Below are 17,168 nucleotides of genomic sequence, written 5' to 3'. Positions count from 1 at the left end.
GGGCAGATCACCTGAGGTTGGGAGTTCGAGACCAGCCTGACCAACATGGAGAAACCCCATCTCTACTAAAAATACACAAGTAGCCAGGCATGGTGGCACATGCCTGTAATCCCAGCTACTCGGGCGGCTGAGGCAGGAAAATTGCTTGAACCCGGGAGGCGGACGTTGCGGTGAGCCGACATTGTGCCACCGCACTCCAGCCTGGGCAGAAAGCAAAAATCTGTCTCAAAAAATCAGAACACTGCACTCCTGGTCACTTGATGCTGAGGGGACAACAGGCGAGGTTAGTGGCAAAGCGCATGCCGCAAACCAGCACCGCGTGCTCAGGGACACAGGCGGCACATGTGAGCTCTGTTAGTGAGGACCACCAGCCGCAGGTACCTGATTAAAGTGCTGGCTCACTTCACGTGATAATGAACTCATTGAACTACAGCGTGAAAGCTACAAAACAGCAAGAACACACACAGACACGGACAGAGTCAACATGCAGTCACTGCTTCAAGCCGTCAGTTCCATTTCAACAGCTTTATGATGCCATTGGAATCAACATGATTCAAAAGGGAAAAAAGCCAGGGTTCGCTTAAGATTCCCGTCTTCACGTAAAGCTGATATTCCAGCCACCGTTAGCTTCGGGGAGGGCCGGGAGGAGAAGCCCAGCCTCGGCCTCAGCCAGCTTCACCTCCTGACACCTCGTAATTCAAGACCATTCCGTGCAGCTGGGAGGAGAGGAAGCTGACTGATGGCGGCAGCTCAAACCCCTTGTACCCTTCCCAGAGCTCAAGTTTTGTTAAAACAAGTGCAATTTTTTTCCTAGGAACACCACCTTTGAAGTGTCATGTTTCTAAACGGCCTCTTCCTACCCATATCACCCTCTGTAAAGAGAGGTGCCTGGACAGTGAACTGCTGGGCAAGCCTGGGCTGCGGGGGGCCGGGCGTTGGCACTCCTTACCTCTCCTCCCTGGGACCCCTCGGGCCTGGAGGAGGGGAACTCAGAGCCAGGGAGTGATGCTGCAGAACTTAAAACCTGCTGAGAAAAAGAAGAATCGCAGCAACCAAATCCCAGGGAATTCTCACACCAGGCCGAAAAAAGACACCACTGTCCTGGCCTGGGTTACAAATGCCTCTTGGACGCCACGTGCTCCACGGTGAGAAGAGTGAGCGTGTCCCCCGTGGGGTCCCTGCCACACTCGTCTGTTGGCTCTAGACCCCAGCAGCTCTCTACCAAGGCCTGTGGGTGCCTACACAGGTCGCAAGGCCCCATGACAGCCTTGCAATCTGGTGCTGTTACTCCCATTTTACAGAGGGGAAACTGAGGCTTAGAGAGGTGAGTGGCTGCCTGCTCAGGCTTTACACAACTGATGAACGGAACAGCGCTAGACGCAGGCCTGCCCAACCTCAGAGACTGCAGTCGGAGCTGTTCCTTTTGTTTCTTTGAGATGGAGTCTCGCTGTAGCCCAGGCTGGAGTGCAGTGGTGCAGCGCAACCTCTGCCTCCTGGTCCAAGTGATTCGGCCTCAGCCTCCCAAGTAGCTGGGACTACAGGTACCTGCCACCAAACCGGGCTAAATGTTGTTATTTTTTAGTAGAGACGGGGTTTCATCAGGTGGGCCAGGCTGGTCTCGGTAAACTCCTGACCTCAAGTGACCCGCCCGCCTCGGCCTCACAAAGTGCTGGGATTACAGGTGTGAGCCACTGCGCCCCACTGGCCTGAGCTGTTCCACTTCACATGTGAGTCATTTGTTTTTTTAGATGAAGATATACTTTGCTTTATTATGGGTAGGTAATTTCTTTTTAACTTAAAATTAATTAATTTTATTTTTTCCAATTAAAAAAAAAATTGTCAAGTACACATGCCATAAAATTTGCCACTTGAAGCATTTTTGAGTTTTAAGCACATTCACAGTGCTGAGCGGTCATCAGTGCCAGCACCCCCGGTCTCCGTCTCTCCGACAGCTCTGCTCTGCCTGGCACCCACCCTTCTACCTCCGTCTCTATCACACACAAGTGTGAAGCATTTAAGACGGCGCATTCTCTGCGCACACACTGGGTGCTGACTTGCAGAAGGCAAGGCCCTGTCCGGCAGGACAAGAGGTGCCTCTCACCAGGTGCCTCCCCCAGTCCACAGCCCCGCTCACCTTGGACTCCGGGGCAGGCTCTGGGTTGGCCAGGCCCCTAGCTGGTGCTGGTCCTTCCCTGCCAGCCCCGTCTGGAAGCTGTGGTTCTTCTGCATCTGGGAATGAGGAGTAAGGAAGCCATCATTCCGTCCAGAACATCCCTGGGGTCTCACTGAAGACACCCCGAGAGAAAGAGAGTTTCACAGCGCACACTCGTGCAGGAACAGGCAAACCATAAAAAACCACAGACCAACCCAGGCTGTCTGCACGCTGGCCAGGTCATTCTTCTAACAGGAAATCTGGGAGAAACTCATAGAAAGAGGACCAAAGGTCAGGAGACTGGGGCGCTGACCCAAAGGGGCTGTGTCCGTGCTGCCTACCTGCACTTGGCACGAACAAGTTAGAGGGAATCGGGAGTGGTGCAAGCGGAGCGACAAAGTCCGCAGGAGCAAGAGCCGGCTCGCTCCGCTGGGCCCCGCTGGGGTTCAGGACGTCAACGTAGCGAGCTCTGGTTCCAGCTGCAAAGGGGAAGGAAGCAAACTCGGGTGAGCGCACCAGCCAGGTGGCCTCCAGCGTCCAAACGCTCCGCACTCGCTGTGTCAGAGAAAAAGCAGGCAGAGATGTCCCAGAAGCCACCTGTGGCCCAACCCTGAGGACACCTTTCTACACAGCGGATTTGTTTCAGCTTTTGGCCCTTAGGTGGTTCCCTCTCTCATCCCACTGTGCCACAGGTCCTGTGCTTCTGATGGATGGGACATGGCTGTGCCCACAGCTTGTCAACGCTCTGGAGAGCTGCGCTGGTCCCCAAGGATGCCTCCTCGTGACACCAGCGTCAGCTTCCACAGTGTGACACCCATCACCTCATCCCACGCACAACAGCTACACGTCAGCCTCTCTCTGGGACAGTTCATCGTTCAAGCAAGCGCGCACTCCAAGGCCACCCTTACCTGCTCTTCTAGAGAACATGTTCACGGGCCCTCCAGGAGGCCCTGCGAGGCCAGGCGGGGCAGCTGGTACAGTCTTGGGAAACGAGGTTGGAGGTGGGGGAAGAGCCTTCTTCTGCAGAGGGAAAGACAGCCTCAGACACCCACTGTGTGCACCAGAAACCCACTGGACGGCACAGCCAGGACGCTCCTCCAGGGGCACCAGCCGCCCAAACACCACAGGGGCACAAGAGGCTGTTCCCTCACTCACAACTCACACCCAGCAGTGACCACAGTAACCATTTACCTCCTCTTCTGGCTCATTTAAATTCACCCACTGGTTTTTCTTTTCATCCCAAACAATCTGCAAGATTTTAAAAATAAAAAAGGTCAGTGGACTGAAGCTAAACAGAGTTAGAATCTGAGTCACAATGACACTTCAAAACTTCAGGAAACACCACTCAGGTCTGCTCAGAAAGTGAGAGAAAAATCATAACAATTCCTTGGACGTCCACTGGGCCGTACTTGACAGCACTCACCGATTTGTTCTTGTCATCTGGCAAATAAGCTTCTGTCCTTCTCTTCCCAGGTAGCCAACGAGAGAACCAGGATTCACTCTAAATATAAAAACCACCACAGCAACCTTGAAAACATTATGTTCCATGAAACAAGCCAGATGCAGACACAGCAACCCTCCAGGACCCACTGCTGCAAGGCCCCAGCATCGCCAGCCCACAGAGATACTGGGTAGATGGAGGTGGGGGGAACAGAGAGTTGTTTTGTGGGGACAGTTTCTGTTTGGGAAGATAAGAAAGCTCTGGAGATGGTGATGGTTCCACTCAGTGTGGTGCTCAGTGCACAGAAGTGTGCGCTCAGAAATGCTTCAAATGCTGCATTTATGCTATGTGTATTTTACCATAATTTAAATAGATCAGAACAATAACGTGCCTTCAGGAGCTTCTCGCAACACTGACAATGCTTCCGACACCCGCCCCCTTGAGAAGTGGAAGGCAGGCTGTGCAAGTCAGTGTGTGTCTGAGGCACACACAGCCCCAGTGTTTCCCAGGCGCAGGGAATTAGGTTATTAGGAAAATTTACTTTATTCTTCACGTGATCACTTCATTTCTACTAGAGAAAGAGGAGAAGCCTCAGTAGCTACTCCACTCTCTCAGTTCTGTTCTCTGCGACTTCTACTGGCCAGACAAGCCATCCCAGGGAGGCCTGACAGCCTGTGCGCTGGAAACCTGCTCAAGTATCCTGTTGTATCTCAGAGCTCACACACACTTGGAATTAAATGTGTGTTTATTTTCAAGACAGCAGCCACCAAAGAAAAACCTGATCACTAAACTCTATTAAAACAAAGAACGACATTCTTCATAAGATACCATTACTAGGCTGGGGACAGTGGCTCACACCTGTAATCCCAGCACTCTGGGAGGACCCAAGGTGAGCAGATCACTTGAGGTCAGCAGTTTGAGACCAGCCTGGCCAACATGGTGAAACCCCGTCTCTACTAAAAACACAAAAATTAGCCGGGAGTGTTGGTAGGTGCCTGTAATCCCAGCTACTCAGGAGGCTGAGGCGGGAGAACTGCCTGAACCCAGGAGGTGGAGGTTGAAGTGAGCCAAGATCATGCCATTGCACTCCAGCCTGAGTGACAGAGCGAGACACAGCCTCAAAAAAAGAAAAAAAAAAAAAAAAACAAAGATACCGTTACAAATAAAAAGACAATCTAGAGATCAGCAGATGCTATCACGATGACTGTGTCTACATCCACAATACAGAAAGGACCTCTGCAGGTCACTAAGAGAACTCCATTAAAGATGAAGAGGCTGGGTGCGGTGGCTCACACCTGTAATCCCAGCACTTTGGGAAGCTGTGGTGGGTGAATCATGAGGTCAGGAGACTGAGACCATCCTGACTAACATAGTGAAACCCCGTCTCTATTAAAAATACAAAAAAAATACAAAAAAAAAAAAAAATTAGCTGGGCATGGTGGTACATACACGCCTGTAGTCCTAGCTACTCAGGAGGCTGAAGCAAGAGAATGGTTTGAACCTGGGAGGCAGAGGTTGCAGTGAGCTGAGATTGTGCCACTGTATTCCAGCCTGGGCAATAGAGCAGGACTCTGTCTCAAAAAAAAAAAAAAGAGAGGAAAGCAGGTGTGGTGGCTGCACCTGCAGTCCCAGCTACAAGGCAGAGGAGCATCACTGGGGCCCGGGAGTTAGAGATCAGCCTGGGCAACATAGTGAGACCCCATCTTTATGGAAACCAAAACGGACAGAGACTTGAACAAGCATTGTCTCAAAAGCGCAGTGAGATGGAACAGGCAGAGAAGGTGCTAGCGTCGTACCTCGCTGGGGAGAGGCAGAGTGAGACACAATGAGATGTCATCAACCCAGCCCAACAGCTGTGAAGGGCCTGCCACTGCCCAGTGCTGGTGAAGACGAGGGACGTCTGGGGCCCGTGTCCTCTGCTGCAGGACATGTGACTTGGTCCAGCCATGTAGGACAACTGCTCAGCAGCGTCTCCTAAAGCTGAACACAGGCTCATCCTGCGACCTCAGCCCTCCACTCCCCGGCATGTGCCTCAGAAAAACATGCACATTCCCCAGGAGACAGGCAGGAAGGTTCCTAGGCCTGATGGGTTCCAGCCCCACATGGAAAGCAGTCCCAACGCCCACAACTAGGAGAAAGGATCCGGGAGCCTGTGACAGGCACGCACCACAGTGACAAAGGAGTGGTTGCCGTCTAGCCCCTTACAGGTGTGACTGAAAGGCAATGCCTAGAGGGGACCTCTGGGAGCCAGGCCGTGTCCCCATGCTGACGTGGGTGGGCAGCTATCTGAGGGCACCAATACACAGACACCCAACATGCCATGCGCCCTTCACGAACTCAGCTGTTTGATTCAGAAGGTGAAGCTTGCAGTTGAATGAGGGCGGTGCGCTGGGAAGCGAGCCCCCTGCCCAGACCCTCCCGGCCGCAGGTGCACGCGGCGCTGTTCTACCTTCTTAGCGTCCTTCGTCTCCTTCTTGGCGGCTGGTTCGGGTCTCTTCGTTTCGGGAGTGGGTGAGAGAGACAGAGGTGGCTGCGTGGGACCCGAGTCAGCATGATCCCACCCTGGGGGCACCTCTGAACGCGGGCGTTCACTGGAGATCAGCGGCTGGAAGAAGGGGAGCGTGAGCACTCACTGAGGGTAAGACTGGCCAGGGCGGGCGGCAGGCGTCTCAAAGATACAGTGATTTTTACAAATATTTATTCCTGGTTCCATTCCCAGTTTTTAATAGTTCAACCCTCATTTTTGCTTTTCTGGGAACATAATGTTGTAAAGGGTAAAAGACCTAATTCAAGTTCAAACTACAGTAATCGCCTACTGATGGGAGGCCCATGAAGAGCTGAGTATCTGTAAGGAAGGTTCCAGAATGCAGTCTGTATAAAAGCAACCATCCCTCCAGGCTAGGAGCAGAGCAAATAGAGGAGGTATTTATACCAAATATGTCTGATCAGACAAATCTCACTTTCAGGAAAACCAGTGAAAATGTTAAAAATTCTTTTGTATTCCAGGACATCCTCTTGTGAGAAAAAAACTAGAGATTCTGTAGAAAAACAGATGGCCAGGCACAGTGGCTCACGCCTGTAATCCCAGCACTTTGGGAGGCCAGGGTGGGTGGATCATGAGATCAGGAGTTCAAGACTAGCCTGACCAACATGGTGAAACCCCCGTCTCTACTAAAAATACAAACATTAGCCGGGCGTGCTGGCACAGGCCTGTAGTCCCAGCTCCTCGGGAGCTGAAGGCAGGAGAATTGTTCGAACCCGGGAGGCAGAGTTTGGAGTGAGCCGAGATTACACCACTGCACTCCAGGCAGCTGGGTGACAGAGCCAGACTGTGTCTCAAAAAAAAAAAAAGAGAAAGAGATGTATAAATCCGGGAAGGTGCCCATTTTAGAAGAATTAAAATTAATAAGGGGATTTGATGATATTTCGGAGTTTCTCCTAAAGTAACTGTTTCTACGCTACCGAATGATCTCTTCCTCATCTTTCCCTACCAGTGTTTTCGCCAACTCTTTATATTTGGAGGATGAAAGCTACTTAGAAGCACTTTCACTTTAAGAAGCAATTTCACAGTCCTCACCACCATCACCCTACCTACACCTCAACAAGGAGTCTGGGTGCCCACTAGATGAACTTTATGGAAAACAAATAGTTGAAGAAAATGTGACGAAGTACCCGATTAGCAAATTTTCCAGCAAAATTTTCTTCGCTTAGCTCCGAGAGTGAGTTTCCAACAGGCGCCTCCTGCAGCACCGTCCCTGTCAACGGGAAAGACAGCGACTGAGACCTCCGTGCTGCCGGAGCGGAACGCAAGGAGGCAGGACGTGTGTGCGGCGCAGACCAGGAGGCGCACCGCCTTCCCACCCAGCTGCCACCACGCCAGCGTGACTTTTTTTTTTTTTTTTTTGAGACGGAGCCTTGCTCTGTCACCAGGCTAGAGTGCAGCAGCTCGATCTCAGCTGACTACAACCTCCACCTCCTAGGTTCAAGCCATTCTCCGGCCTCAGCCCCCTGAGTAATGGGACTACAGGCACGCACCACCACTCCCAGCTAATTTTTGTATTTTCAGGAGAGACAAGGTTTCACCATGTTGGCCAGGATGGTCTCAAACTCCTGACCTCAGGTGATCCCCCTGCCTTGGCCTCCCAAGTGCTGAGATTAAAGGCGTGAGTCACTGTGTCCAGCCAACTCTTTTATTCTTTAAAGTCAGGCTTATGTTTTGCTTCGTCCATATAGACACATACCAGGGACAAGATCCACCAAACTGACTTCCAGACAGAAGTTCATAACCTGCCCCGTGCGTGTCACCAGGCGTTCAGAAGGACCGTCTGAAGACAGATCCTGGGACAGCCACAGGCACCGTGCCCTGCCCTGAACAGCCATTTAAGCCTCACATCATAAAAAGCCGACTCACAAAAGAAGCTACTGCTAACCTGCTATCACGGCGAGACTCCTAAGCCATCCAGACTACTAACTGCCAGGATTTTGGTCTACGTTAAGACAAGTTAAGTAGCTTGTTTCAAGGTCAAATAAATTCCATCTCTTCCACCAAACCCCACGCCCAACACTGCTTCTGCTCGCAAGACAGCGTCTCCGCAGCCCCACCTGGGTCTGGGCTCCTGGCTTCCTGAAGCAGCTGTCTCCTTTCCTGAAGAGGTGGCACGCCAGGCGGCAGGCCAGGCCCCAGGCCCAGAGTTGCAGGATCAGGCCTGGAGGAATCTGGGAAGCCAAGTGCAGACCCTGTGGTCACACAGCCAGGACCCGGCTCCAGGGGCCCTGGGGGCGGTGGCACTGGGAACATTGGCACACTGGCAGGACTGGCCAATGGGCCGTCAGGGAGCATCTGCGGAGCTGCATGGGAACAGTGGAGAAGAGGAGGTCACTGGAAGGAGCTGATGCTAGACACGTTTAGGACAGGTTAGTCTGCACAGCCACATTGCTTTTATAAGGGAGATCCAGTAAAGCCAAAGGCCCTGAAGCCACTGTCCCATCTGAACCATCAGTGGTTTGGAAAAAAGTGGAACATTCACTTCGTTTTCCAGGAGTGGGGCAGGATGAACACCTGCGTAGTCACTGAGCACCACGCCGGCTCCAGGGCACAGCCTGCCTAGATGTAAGCCCACAGTGGCCGCCTGGCACAAAGCTATGCTCCATTTGAGTCCTCTCCTCCATGGCCAGGGGTCAAACAGGCCACTCATTCATTCATTCATTCATTCCTCTAACTCGACATAAAACCAGGGAGGGCTGCTGCCTGTCAGTACTACGCTAGGCCCCTGATGCGTCAAGAACAAAAATGCTGGGTCCCCATGGGGATGGGGACAGATAAACTGAGTGAGAAGAGAAAGTGCTAAGGAGTGCAATCAACCAGGGAGTGGTAATGGCGTATGAGGACGAAGTGGGGTGGATGTCAGGCAGGAGGGTGGGCAGCAAGGCCGTGGGCCCACATCAGGGGTGTGGCTGGTGCCCAGCATGGGAGTGGATATGGCACCAGGGCAGGAGGGCTTAAGGCCGATCCTGGAGGGCCTGTGGCCATCATGAGGACCCTGGCTTGTCTACAGGAGACAGGGAGACCCTGGAGGGTCTGGGGCAGAAGTAGGCAGTGAGCAGGAAGGAGCCGGGCTCATCCGGGCATTCGCAAGGTTCACTGAGGAAGCCGAGAAGCACATGAGGCCATTTGGACTTGACTCCTAGGAGCACTGGGCTGACCCTTCCTCCGATGGGGCCAACTGGGAGAAGCAGGCTGCAGAGGACACAGCCGAGGGCAGCACAGTGTGGCTGAGACTCCCAAGAGGCAAGCGGGAAGGCTGAGCAGGCAGTGGGTGCTCAGGGCAGTACTGCCAGCTCATGAGCATTTACGGACATGGAAAGCCATGAGTCTCCATGGCCTCAGCGGGGAAGAAAGCACGAAGGAAAGATGGGAGGAGACCGAGGAGCACCGTGGTGCTGCGAGATGCTGCCTCAACAGTCCATATCTGAAAGCAGTTCTTCAGGAAACAAGAGCACAGGCCACAGCCAGCAGAAAGCTTGGGCTCACCTGAGGGCAGCAGCCGCACGCTTGGGCTCGAGTGCTCAGGGCTCGGCGTGGGCACCGCCAGCAGTGGGTTGGCGATCCCCAGGGCCACTGGCTGACTGACTCCTGGCCCCTCCAACGGCTCCACCTCGGAGCTTGGCGTGCCGGGACACTGCTGTGGGAAGGCTCCGTCCTGAGGCCACACCATGGCCCCCTCCTGAGGGAGAACAAGGCCCACCTGTGGAAGTAGCCTATGGCACTGCAGCAGACACCCGCCCGCCTGCCCACCCGCCACCACCGCACTGCTGCGTCCCCACCTCAGGACAATAGGAGGCACGCCACGCCTTTTCTGGGGAATTAGGGAGCTCTAGTAGGCACACATCTATAGTTTTGCTGTCTTTAGGTACTGTCAGTGTGAAAATGACAGGGACAGAAACCACCTTGCCAAACGCCTCCGTGCCACTCGGAGCCAAGGCTGTACCTTGATCTGCCGCTCCACCTGCTGCAGGTGAACCAGCCAGGCAGGTGCGGTCAAGGACTCCTCTTCTGGCTTCTCTCTCAGCTGGGGATCAAAGAGTCGTAACTGGGAAGCCATCTAGACACGGGTGGAAATCAGAGGGCCTTGTCACCGCCAGGTGATGGCAAGTGAGCCGTCTTCAAAATGCCCCGACTCTGGGGGCAATGCAGCTGCAGCGTTACACTGCAGATGAAGTTTAGTTAGCTGCACACGTTTCCAGCATGTGCTTAGTGACACACCCAGCACTGGACGCTGGGCAACCGTGAGAAGTTGCTGTAGGTGACCTCTCCGCCCACATGCACTGGGTGGGCAGTGCTGGCCCCACGTGGGACAGGCCAGGCCCAAGGCTGCGAAGTGACCATGTGGACCTGACTCCAAAAAAGCTGGACTCACCTGAGAGCGTCCGAATCTGGGGGATGCAGAGCGGGGTGGGGGTGGGGAGCAGAACCCAAGTTTGGCCTTGTGTTTGTAACCACTGATGTGGGGATGAGGACCGAATGATTCTCTCCACTTTGAAATGGGTCTAAAAATGGGTCTAAAAACTTAATAAGTTTTTTTGGGTATCCCATGAGCAGGTTCTTACAAATGCAACTACTGCCCAGAGGTGAAGGGAGCATGGCGTCGCCCACTCTCTCTGCCAGTCACGCCGCCTCCGTTTTACAGGGAGAAAGTAAGGCCAGAGCGGTGCAGCCAGGGCTCAAACAAAGGCTGCTGAGTTCTGGACACTTAAGCTATCGACCACCAGACTAAGTTGCCTCAAAATAAGAATATCCTGGCCGGGCGTGGTGGGTCATGCCTATAATCCCAGCACTTTGGGAGGCCGAGGCAGATGCATGCATCACTTGAGGTCAGGAGTTCAAGACCAGCCTGGCCAACATAGTGAAACCCCATCTCTACTAAAAGTACAAAAAATTAGCTGAGCGTGGTGCTGGGCGCCTGTAATCTGAGCTACTCGGGAGGCTGAGGCAGGAGAATTGCTTGAATCTGGGAGGCGGAGTTTGCAGTGAGCTGAGATTGCACCACTGCACTCCAGCCTGGGCGACAGAGTGACACTCCATCTAAAAAAAAAAGAGTATCCTAGACAGTTCCTTCTGATGGTGTAACTCGCTGCCAATGTTCTGTGCTGGCAGACGGTGCCTGACAGTCCCCACGCGAAGAGGCAACACACAAAGCCATTCAAAGATCTTCACCTGCCCAAGAGGCAGGTTCCACGCGCCTACCACAATGCGCATCTGAGCCCTCAGGACACCACCCCGATGCCCAGGGGCCCTGGAAGCCCTCCTTCCGTGCCTGCGCGGGGTGGGGGGCAGCACCTGCACAAGCTGGCTGATGAGCACCGGGGAGTGCTGGTGCGGCTGCGTCAGGATGCTCTTCGCGATGGCCTCGCAGTAGTGGAAGGCTTGCGTGGCCAGCCCCATTTCCGCCAGGCGGCAGGAGTAGATGAACTTAAACACCTGAAAGGACAGACGCAGCCCTGCTGTCCCGTGGCTCTCCCACGTCCAAGCATCGTCCTGTGAGCTGCGGACTCTTCAGGACGCGTCACTCACCATTGTCGCCCTCCCCCCATGCCCGCTGACCGAAGTCCTAGTCCCTGTTCCTGAGGGATTTCAAGAGCAAAGTCAAGGACTAAGCTGGTAAGAACATCACTCTGCTTCCCCCCGTCCCTTTCATGTGGCCACCTGGCTCTCACAGCCACAGCGTCCCGACTGCGCGCACTGAGGCCACTGCCTTTTGGGCAGCGCAAGCTGCCCCACAGACGTTCTCTAGATACTTGAGTCTATTTATTTTTTTTTCTTTTTTGCCAGGGTCTCACTTTGTCACCCTGGCTGGAGTGATCACAATCACAGCTCACTGCAGCCTCAATTTCTTGGGCTCACACCGTCCTCCCACCTCGGCCTCTGAGTAGCTGGGAATACCCGCGCATGCTGCCACACCCGGCTAGGTTGCCCAGGCTGGTCTCTGACTCCTGAGCTCAGGTGATCCACCCACCTTGGCCTCCCAAAGTGCTGGGATTACAGGCGTGAGCCACTGAGTCCCCCCCTACATATTTTATACATATTACCCTCATACTGCATCAGAGAATACCTCCCTCAAATATTAAAAATAGCTCATACGGGCTGGGCGTGGTGGTTCACACCTGAAATCCCAACACTTTGGGAGGCTGAGAGAGGAGGACTGCTTGAGCCCAGGAGTTTAAGATCAGTTTGGGCAACATCGTTTTTTCTACAAAAAAATAAAAAACCTAGTGGGTCACGGTGTTGCATGCCTGTAGTCTCAGCCACTCTGGAGGCGGAGGTGAGTCACTTGAGCCTGGGAGTGATCACACCAGCGCACTCCAGGCTGGGCAAAGGAGTGTGACCCTGTCTCCTTAAAAACAAACAAACAAAAAAGGCTCATGAAAGTACCTGAAGTCAAATGCAAACGGAAATACTCAACTCAACGCGATGTAGTTTCTTAGCATTACAGATCAAATGTCTTCTCAACATCCTCCCCCTCAAAAAAAAAAATCACACCATTTTTTCCATAAGAATTCAAAAAATCTGCTGGGCATTGTGGCTCACGCCTGTAATCCCAGCACTTTGGGCGGCTGAGTGGGGGTGGATCCCGAGGTCAAGAGATCAAGACCATCCTGGCCAACATGGTGAAACCCCGTCTCTACCAAAAAATACAAAAAAAAATTAGCTGGGTGTGGTGGCGTGGACCTGCTGGGAGGCTGAGGCAGGAGAACTGCTTGAACCCTGGAGGCAGAGGGTGCAGTGAGCTGAGATTGCACCATTGCATTCCATCCTGGGCGACAGAGCGAGACTCAGACTCAAAGAAAAAAAAAAAAAAAAAAACCAAATCCAACAATCTAAGTAACCAAAAGCTTGTTAGACTGTGTGCCTGCTCCGCCGCAGGATGGCAGCACCTCTTACCTGGAAAGTGGGCAGGGAGCAGGTCTGGGCCCCCAGGGACTGGGCGTACTCATAGGCCTCCGTCCTCTGGATCGCTTCATTGGTTGCAAACTTTAAGAATGGTAAACTACAGAGAAAGGGAATTACTTTGACTTGAGAAAAATGGACCATTATTGTCATAACCAGCCTTGGAGAAAATCACTCGCAAGCAAAACCACGGTTCTGGCCATTTCTAAATTAACTAGAGAAGGATTTTTTTTTTTTTTTTTTTTTACTTTTAAAGGAAAACTTACAGGACTACACTGACTTGATTCTTTACCTGTGATTTGATCCGATTAAAACAAGTTTTGTAGTTTTCTTTGTATAAACCCCAAATCCAACCTGGGCCATAAGGTAGCAGAAGTGTGCAGCATCTAAGAGGCCCTTGGAAGCTGGGGAGAGAAGAAACACAGGCGGAGCCTCAGCGGCCGGGAATGCTCGTGGAAGTTAAGGGTGCACACAGAAGGCACTCGAGACACCAGCTGGACCAAGAAGGCCGGGTTCTTGTGATTCCTGCCAATGCTGCAGACAACCGAGCCTTCAGCGCTCCATGTGTGAGGCCCAACACCCGTCTCCGCCCTGACCTACCCAGAGTGTCGCCCATGGTGGCCATCGTCCTGGACTCGACGTCCACGTTGTTGTTCAAGTTGGACAAGACCATGGCGAGATGCGGCCTCCAATCTCCCCATTTCTCATCTCCACAGCACTAACATGAGGAAGAATGAAACAAAGCCTCGTTCCTGGAAGCCAGCAGCACTCCAACTCCACACAGCCGGGGTCACCAGCATGGGGAAGGAAGCAACTCCACAGCCGCCACAGGGCAGTGCCACTCACCGTGGACGCGGCGGGCATCCGCCCGGACATGAGCTGGTAGACAGTCTGCAGGGGATCGTTGATTGGGAGGCTGTTGGCAAACCTAGGCAGACATAAACACAGAAGGACCGTATGCTGGCTCAGCTAAAAACAAATTCGGCTGGGCGCGGTGGCTTACACCTGTAATCCCAACACTCTGGGAAGCCGAAGCAGGCAGGTCCCCTGAGATCAGGAGTTAGAGACTAACGAGGTGAAACTGCCTTACTATCTCTACTAAAAACATAAAAATCAGCCAGGTGTGGTGGCCTGCTCCTGTAATCCCAGCTACTCAGGAGGCCGAGGCAGGAGAATCACTTGAACCCAGGAGGCAGAGGCTTCTGTGAGCTGAAACAGCACCACTGCACTCTTGCCTGGGCGACAGAGCAAGACTCCATCTCAAAATAAAATAAAATAATAAATTTTTAAAAACCCAACCTCAGCCCTCTGATGTAATGACTAGACTTATTCACATAGGCAAAGTATGCATATTCCAACTACTTGGGAGCCCGAGGTGTGAGGATCACTTGAACCTGGGAGGCAGGGGCTGCAGTGGGTCGAGATCCTGGGCAACAGAGCAAAACCCAGAATGTAAAAAAAGTTACAGAAGACGAAGACAAAAGGAATTCACTGAGATTGTAAATGAAATATTAAGAACCATGCAGTTAATAAGAAACTTTTTAAGCTCTCTGCAGTATGACCCAAGGAAGCCTGGAGGTCAAGGAAGCCCGAGCTTGTGTGGGAGAGCAGAGCCAAGTGAGATCCGCCTGTCGCCTGCGCCGAGTGTGCGGACGCCGCGTGCTGCAGGGAGCCAACGGGGCTCTCGACTGGGCCGGGCCGCCATGGGACTGTACCTGGTCATGACTCGGGCGTGCGTCCGGTTGTCCATCTTACTTGCAAGCAGCAGAGCATGACCCCACAAGCCGTTCTTCATGGCAGACTCCAAAGCATCCTTCAAGGCATTTCAGGGGCCTTGGTGAGTTATCGGAGGGGCTCACATGACATGAGTCACGACAGGCAACAGGCCGTGTGTCTTCACACAGCAGCAAACACACAGACAACCCAACGGCCTCAAAAACACACTTATTCACCATTTGGAGATTCAAGACATGTCAGCATTTCATTATTTTCCTGAGTTTTAAAGTCCCCGTGGTAGTGGGTATTTGTAGGTATTCACTGCTTTTATGACCCGTTTTCAGCATAAAACACAAGCACGCTAATCACAAACAGGGATAGCCACACAGTGCTGTCTGCCACACTGCCCTGTCCACGGAGAAACACGCTCAAGTCAATTCCCCAGTTCCAAAAGAAGGCCTCCGTGAATATCCTCTCAATGTAGACAGTGGCTTCAGTAAGGTAGCCTCACCTTTCGCCAAAGTAACTTGGGGTATAATTTAGAACTTCTGGCTAGGAGGCAAAAATGCTACAGTCAAAGAAGGGGTTAATAAAAGCTAACAGGGGACATGACTTCAACCAGTTATAAAACACCCATAACAGAATCACACTGATCAGGCTGGGCACGGTGGCTCACGCCTGTGATCCCAGCACTTTGGAAGGCTGAGGCGGGTGGACTGCTTGAGGCCAGGAGTTCAGGACCAGCCTGGCAACATGGCAAAACTCTGTCTCAAAAAAAATAAATTAGCCAGGCATGGCGGCATGTGGCTGAGACGGGAGAGGATCGCTTGAACCCAGGAGGCTGTGATCACGCTGGTGCACTCCAGCCTGGGCAAGAGTGAGACCCTGTCTCAAAAAAAAAAAAAAAAATTACTGGTCAAATATGCCTTTTCTGAATTTATCATGATATGAGAGGAGAGCGAGCTCTGGGCCTATCCAATATCTCTGCTCTTCAGGGCCACACATGCCCATGAGCGGGCCTCTCTCCTGCTCCACGTGTCCAAAGTGGACATCATGCACCCTAAACAGGCCCTCCTGTGCACACACTGTCCCTGCTGTGGTCACTATGGACCCCTAAACCCTACTCTCCCAGAGCAGGCTCCTGTCTCAGAACGCCCGCCTGCCCTGGGCCCCTGGCTGTGACTGCAGTTACTGGACGCTACATGCACGCGCTGCCCACCTGGCAGCGGCCTTCCCACACACTGTGCCTCTACTGGGCTCAGGGCATCCTCCCAACACCCAATGACTTCTGGGCTGTGTACTCAAGCCTGGCTCTGTGAGAATGCCACGACGTCTCTCACACAAGCTGTATCTGAGACTCAGCACACATAGCGGGCGGGGGGCACAGCCCGTGCTCAACATGTGCATTTGTTAAATGACTGAAAACTGAATCTGCAGGTCTCCAACACTGGAAATAGAAGGAAACCGACATGAACACCTCCAGAAGGACAGCGCACGAGGGAGGGTCCAGCATTGTCCGGGAACTGCAAGACCCAAAGCACCACATGCAGCGTGGATGCTCCCGATGGGCTGCGTCCCTCCGGACAGTGCATCCCCCACCAGGCCCGACCCAGTGGACACGCGCCACAACGGGGACGCACCTTCTTACGGCCATACAGCAACAGCTCCCGGAACCTCTCGGTTTCTCTCTCCAGCGAGTTGGCTGCAGCCGTGGGACCACCAGTGAGGAAGGAGAGCTGGGCCTCGCCGGACTCCTCCTCTTCCACCTGCTCCACTGCCTCATTCGTGAAATCAATCAGGTTGGCCTCATTGGGCGACTTCCCAGGAAGCCACACTGTTCTGTGGTCTCGTAACAGAAGCTCCGCAATGTCAGTCCCTACCACGGTCTGTTTGAGTCGAGAGGAACAGGAAGGAGAACAAAAGGCTCTCCAGTGAGGACGGGTGAGACCACCATAGGCATGAAGTCCCACCCTGGACCTCGCCGGACCCGCAACTCCCCGAGGCTGGCAGGGCTGGGCTGAAACCTCCTCTCAACCCAAGCGCAGGCTCTCTCCCCGTCCGCACCCAGCTGCTAGGGTGCGCTGCCTAGGGAGCCCTCAAGGCTCCACAGCTGGGCACGCAGATCCCGCCCAGTTCCTCAGGGAGGCTGAGCATTCCCAAGACAAAATGAAGCAACAAGAAGAAACGCTCTAGAAGTAAAAAGAAACACACCCCGTTCTGCCTGCAGAGGAGAACGATAAAATTCCAAAGGAGACTTGCAGACTCCTTGTCAATTAAATTTTCCTTCTGCAAACATTTCACGGCTTTGTTCTGTGCAAAATTAATAACATCCACTTTATGGGTGTCGTCTCTGCAGAAAGAACAGACAGTGAGCAGCGGTGTCTGCCAGGCCGGGCTTGGCAAAGAAAACACCT

At 53.2% G+C, this 17,168-nt stretch overlaps 1 protein-coding gene across 10 annotated transcripts in view; it reads right to left on the bottom strand.

Annotated features, from left to right (window-relative positions):
• The window catches only part of SEC16A (SEC16 homolog A, endoplasmic reticulum export factor), a 34,556-nt gene that overhangs the window by 3,295 nt on the left and 14,093 nt on the right, over positions 1-17,168 (bottom strand). The window contains exons 9-28 of one of the 10 annotated variants that reach the window (XM_032261736.1): positions 16,966-17,104; positions 16,395-16,640; positions 14,754-14,851; positions 13,885-13,966; positions 13,639-13,756; positions 13,331-13,442; positions 13,033-13,138; positions 11,431-11,571; positions 10,082-10,195; positions 9,625-9,817; positions 8,196-8,441; positions 7,266-7,348; positions 6,043-6,198; positions 3,576-3,653; positions 3,344-3,400; positions 3,061-3,172; positions 2,494-2,631; positions 2,135-2,229; positions 950-1,027; positions 382-441 (exon numbers count right to left, since the gene is read on the bottom strand). In XM_032261736.1, the coding sequence (XP_032117627.1) occupies positions 382-441; positions 950-1,027; positions 2,135-2,229; positions 2,494-2,631; positions 3,061-3,172; positions 3,344-3,400; positions 3,576-3,653; positions 6,043-6,198; positions 7,266-7,348; positions 8,196-8,441; positions 9,625-9,817; positions 10,082-10,195; positions 11,431-11,571; positions 13,033-13,138; positions 13,331-13,442; positions 13,639-13,756; positions 13,885-13,966; positions 14,754-14,851; positions 16,395-16,640; positions 16,966-17,104 (2,452 nt within the window). Of the gene's footprint in view, positions 1-381; positions 442-949; positions 1,028-2,134; positions 2,235-2,493; positions 2,632-3,060; positions 3,173-3,343; positions 3,401-3,575; positions 3,654-6,042; positions 6,199-7,265; positions 7,349-8,195; positions 8,442-9,624; positions 9,818-10,081; positions 10,196-11,430; positions 11,572-13,032; positions 13,139-13,330; positions 13,443-13,638; positions 13,757-13,884; positions 13,967-14,753; positions 14,852-16,394; positions 16,641-16,965; positions 17,105-17,168 lie in introns of all 10 variants that reach the window. The other 9 variants (XM_032261738.1, XM_032261737.1, XM_032261741.1 and 6 more) reach the window with 9 other exon arrangements.

This window comes from Sapajus apella, unplaced genomic scaffold (assembly GCF_009761245.1).
Source record: "Sapajus apella isolate SASKATOON/1434 unplaced genomic scaffold, GSC_monkey_1.0 scaffold126, whole genome shotgun sequence".
Lineage (NCBI taxonomy): Eukaryota > Metazoa > Chordata > Mammalia > Primates > Cebidae > Sapajus > Sapajus apella.
Note: the sequence above shows the minus strand (reverse complement) of the source record. Positions and strands in the feature narration are given on the sequence as shown.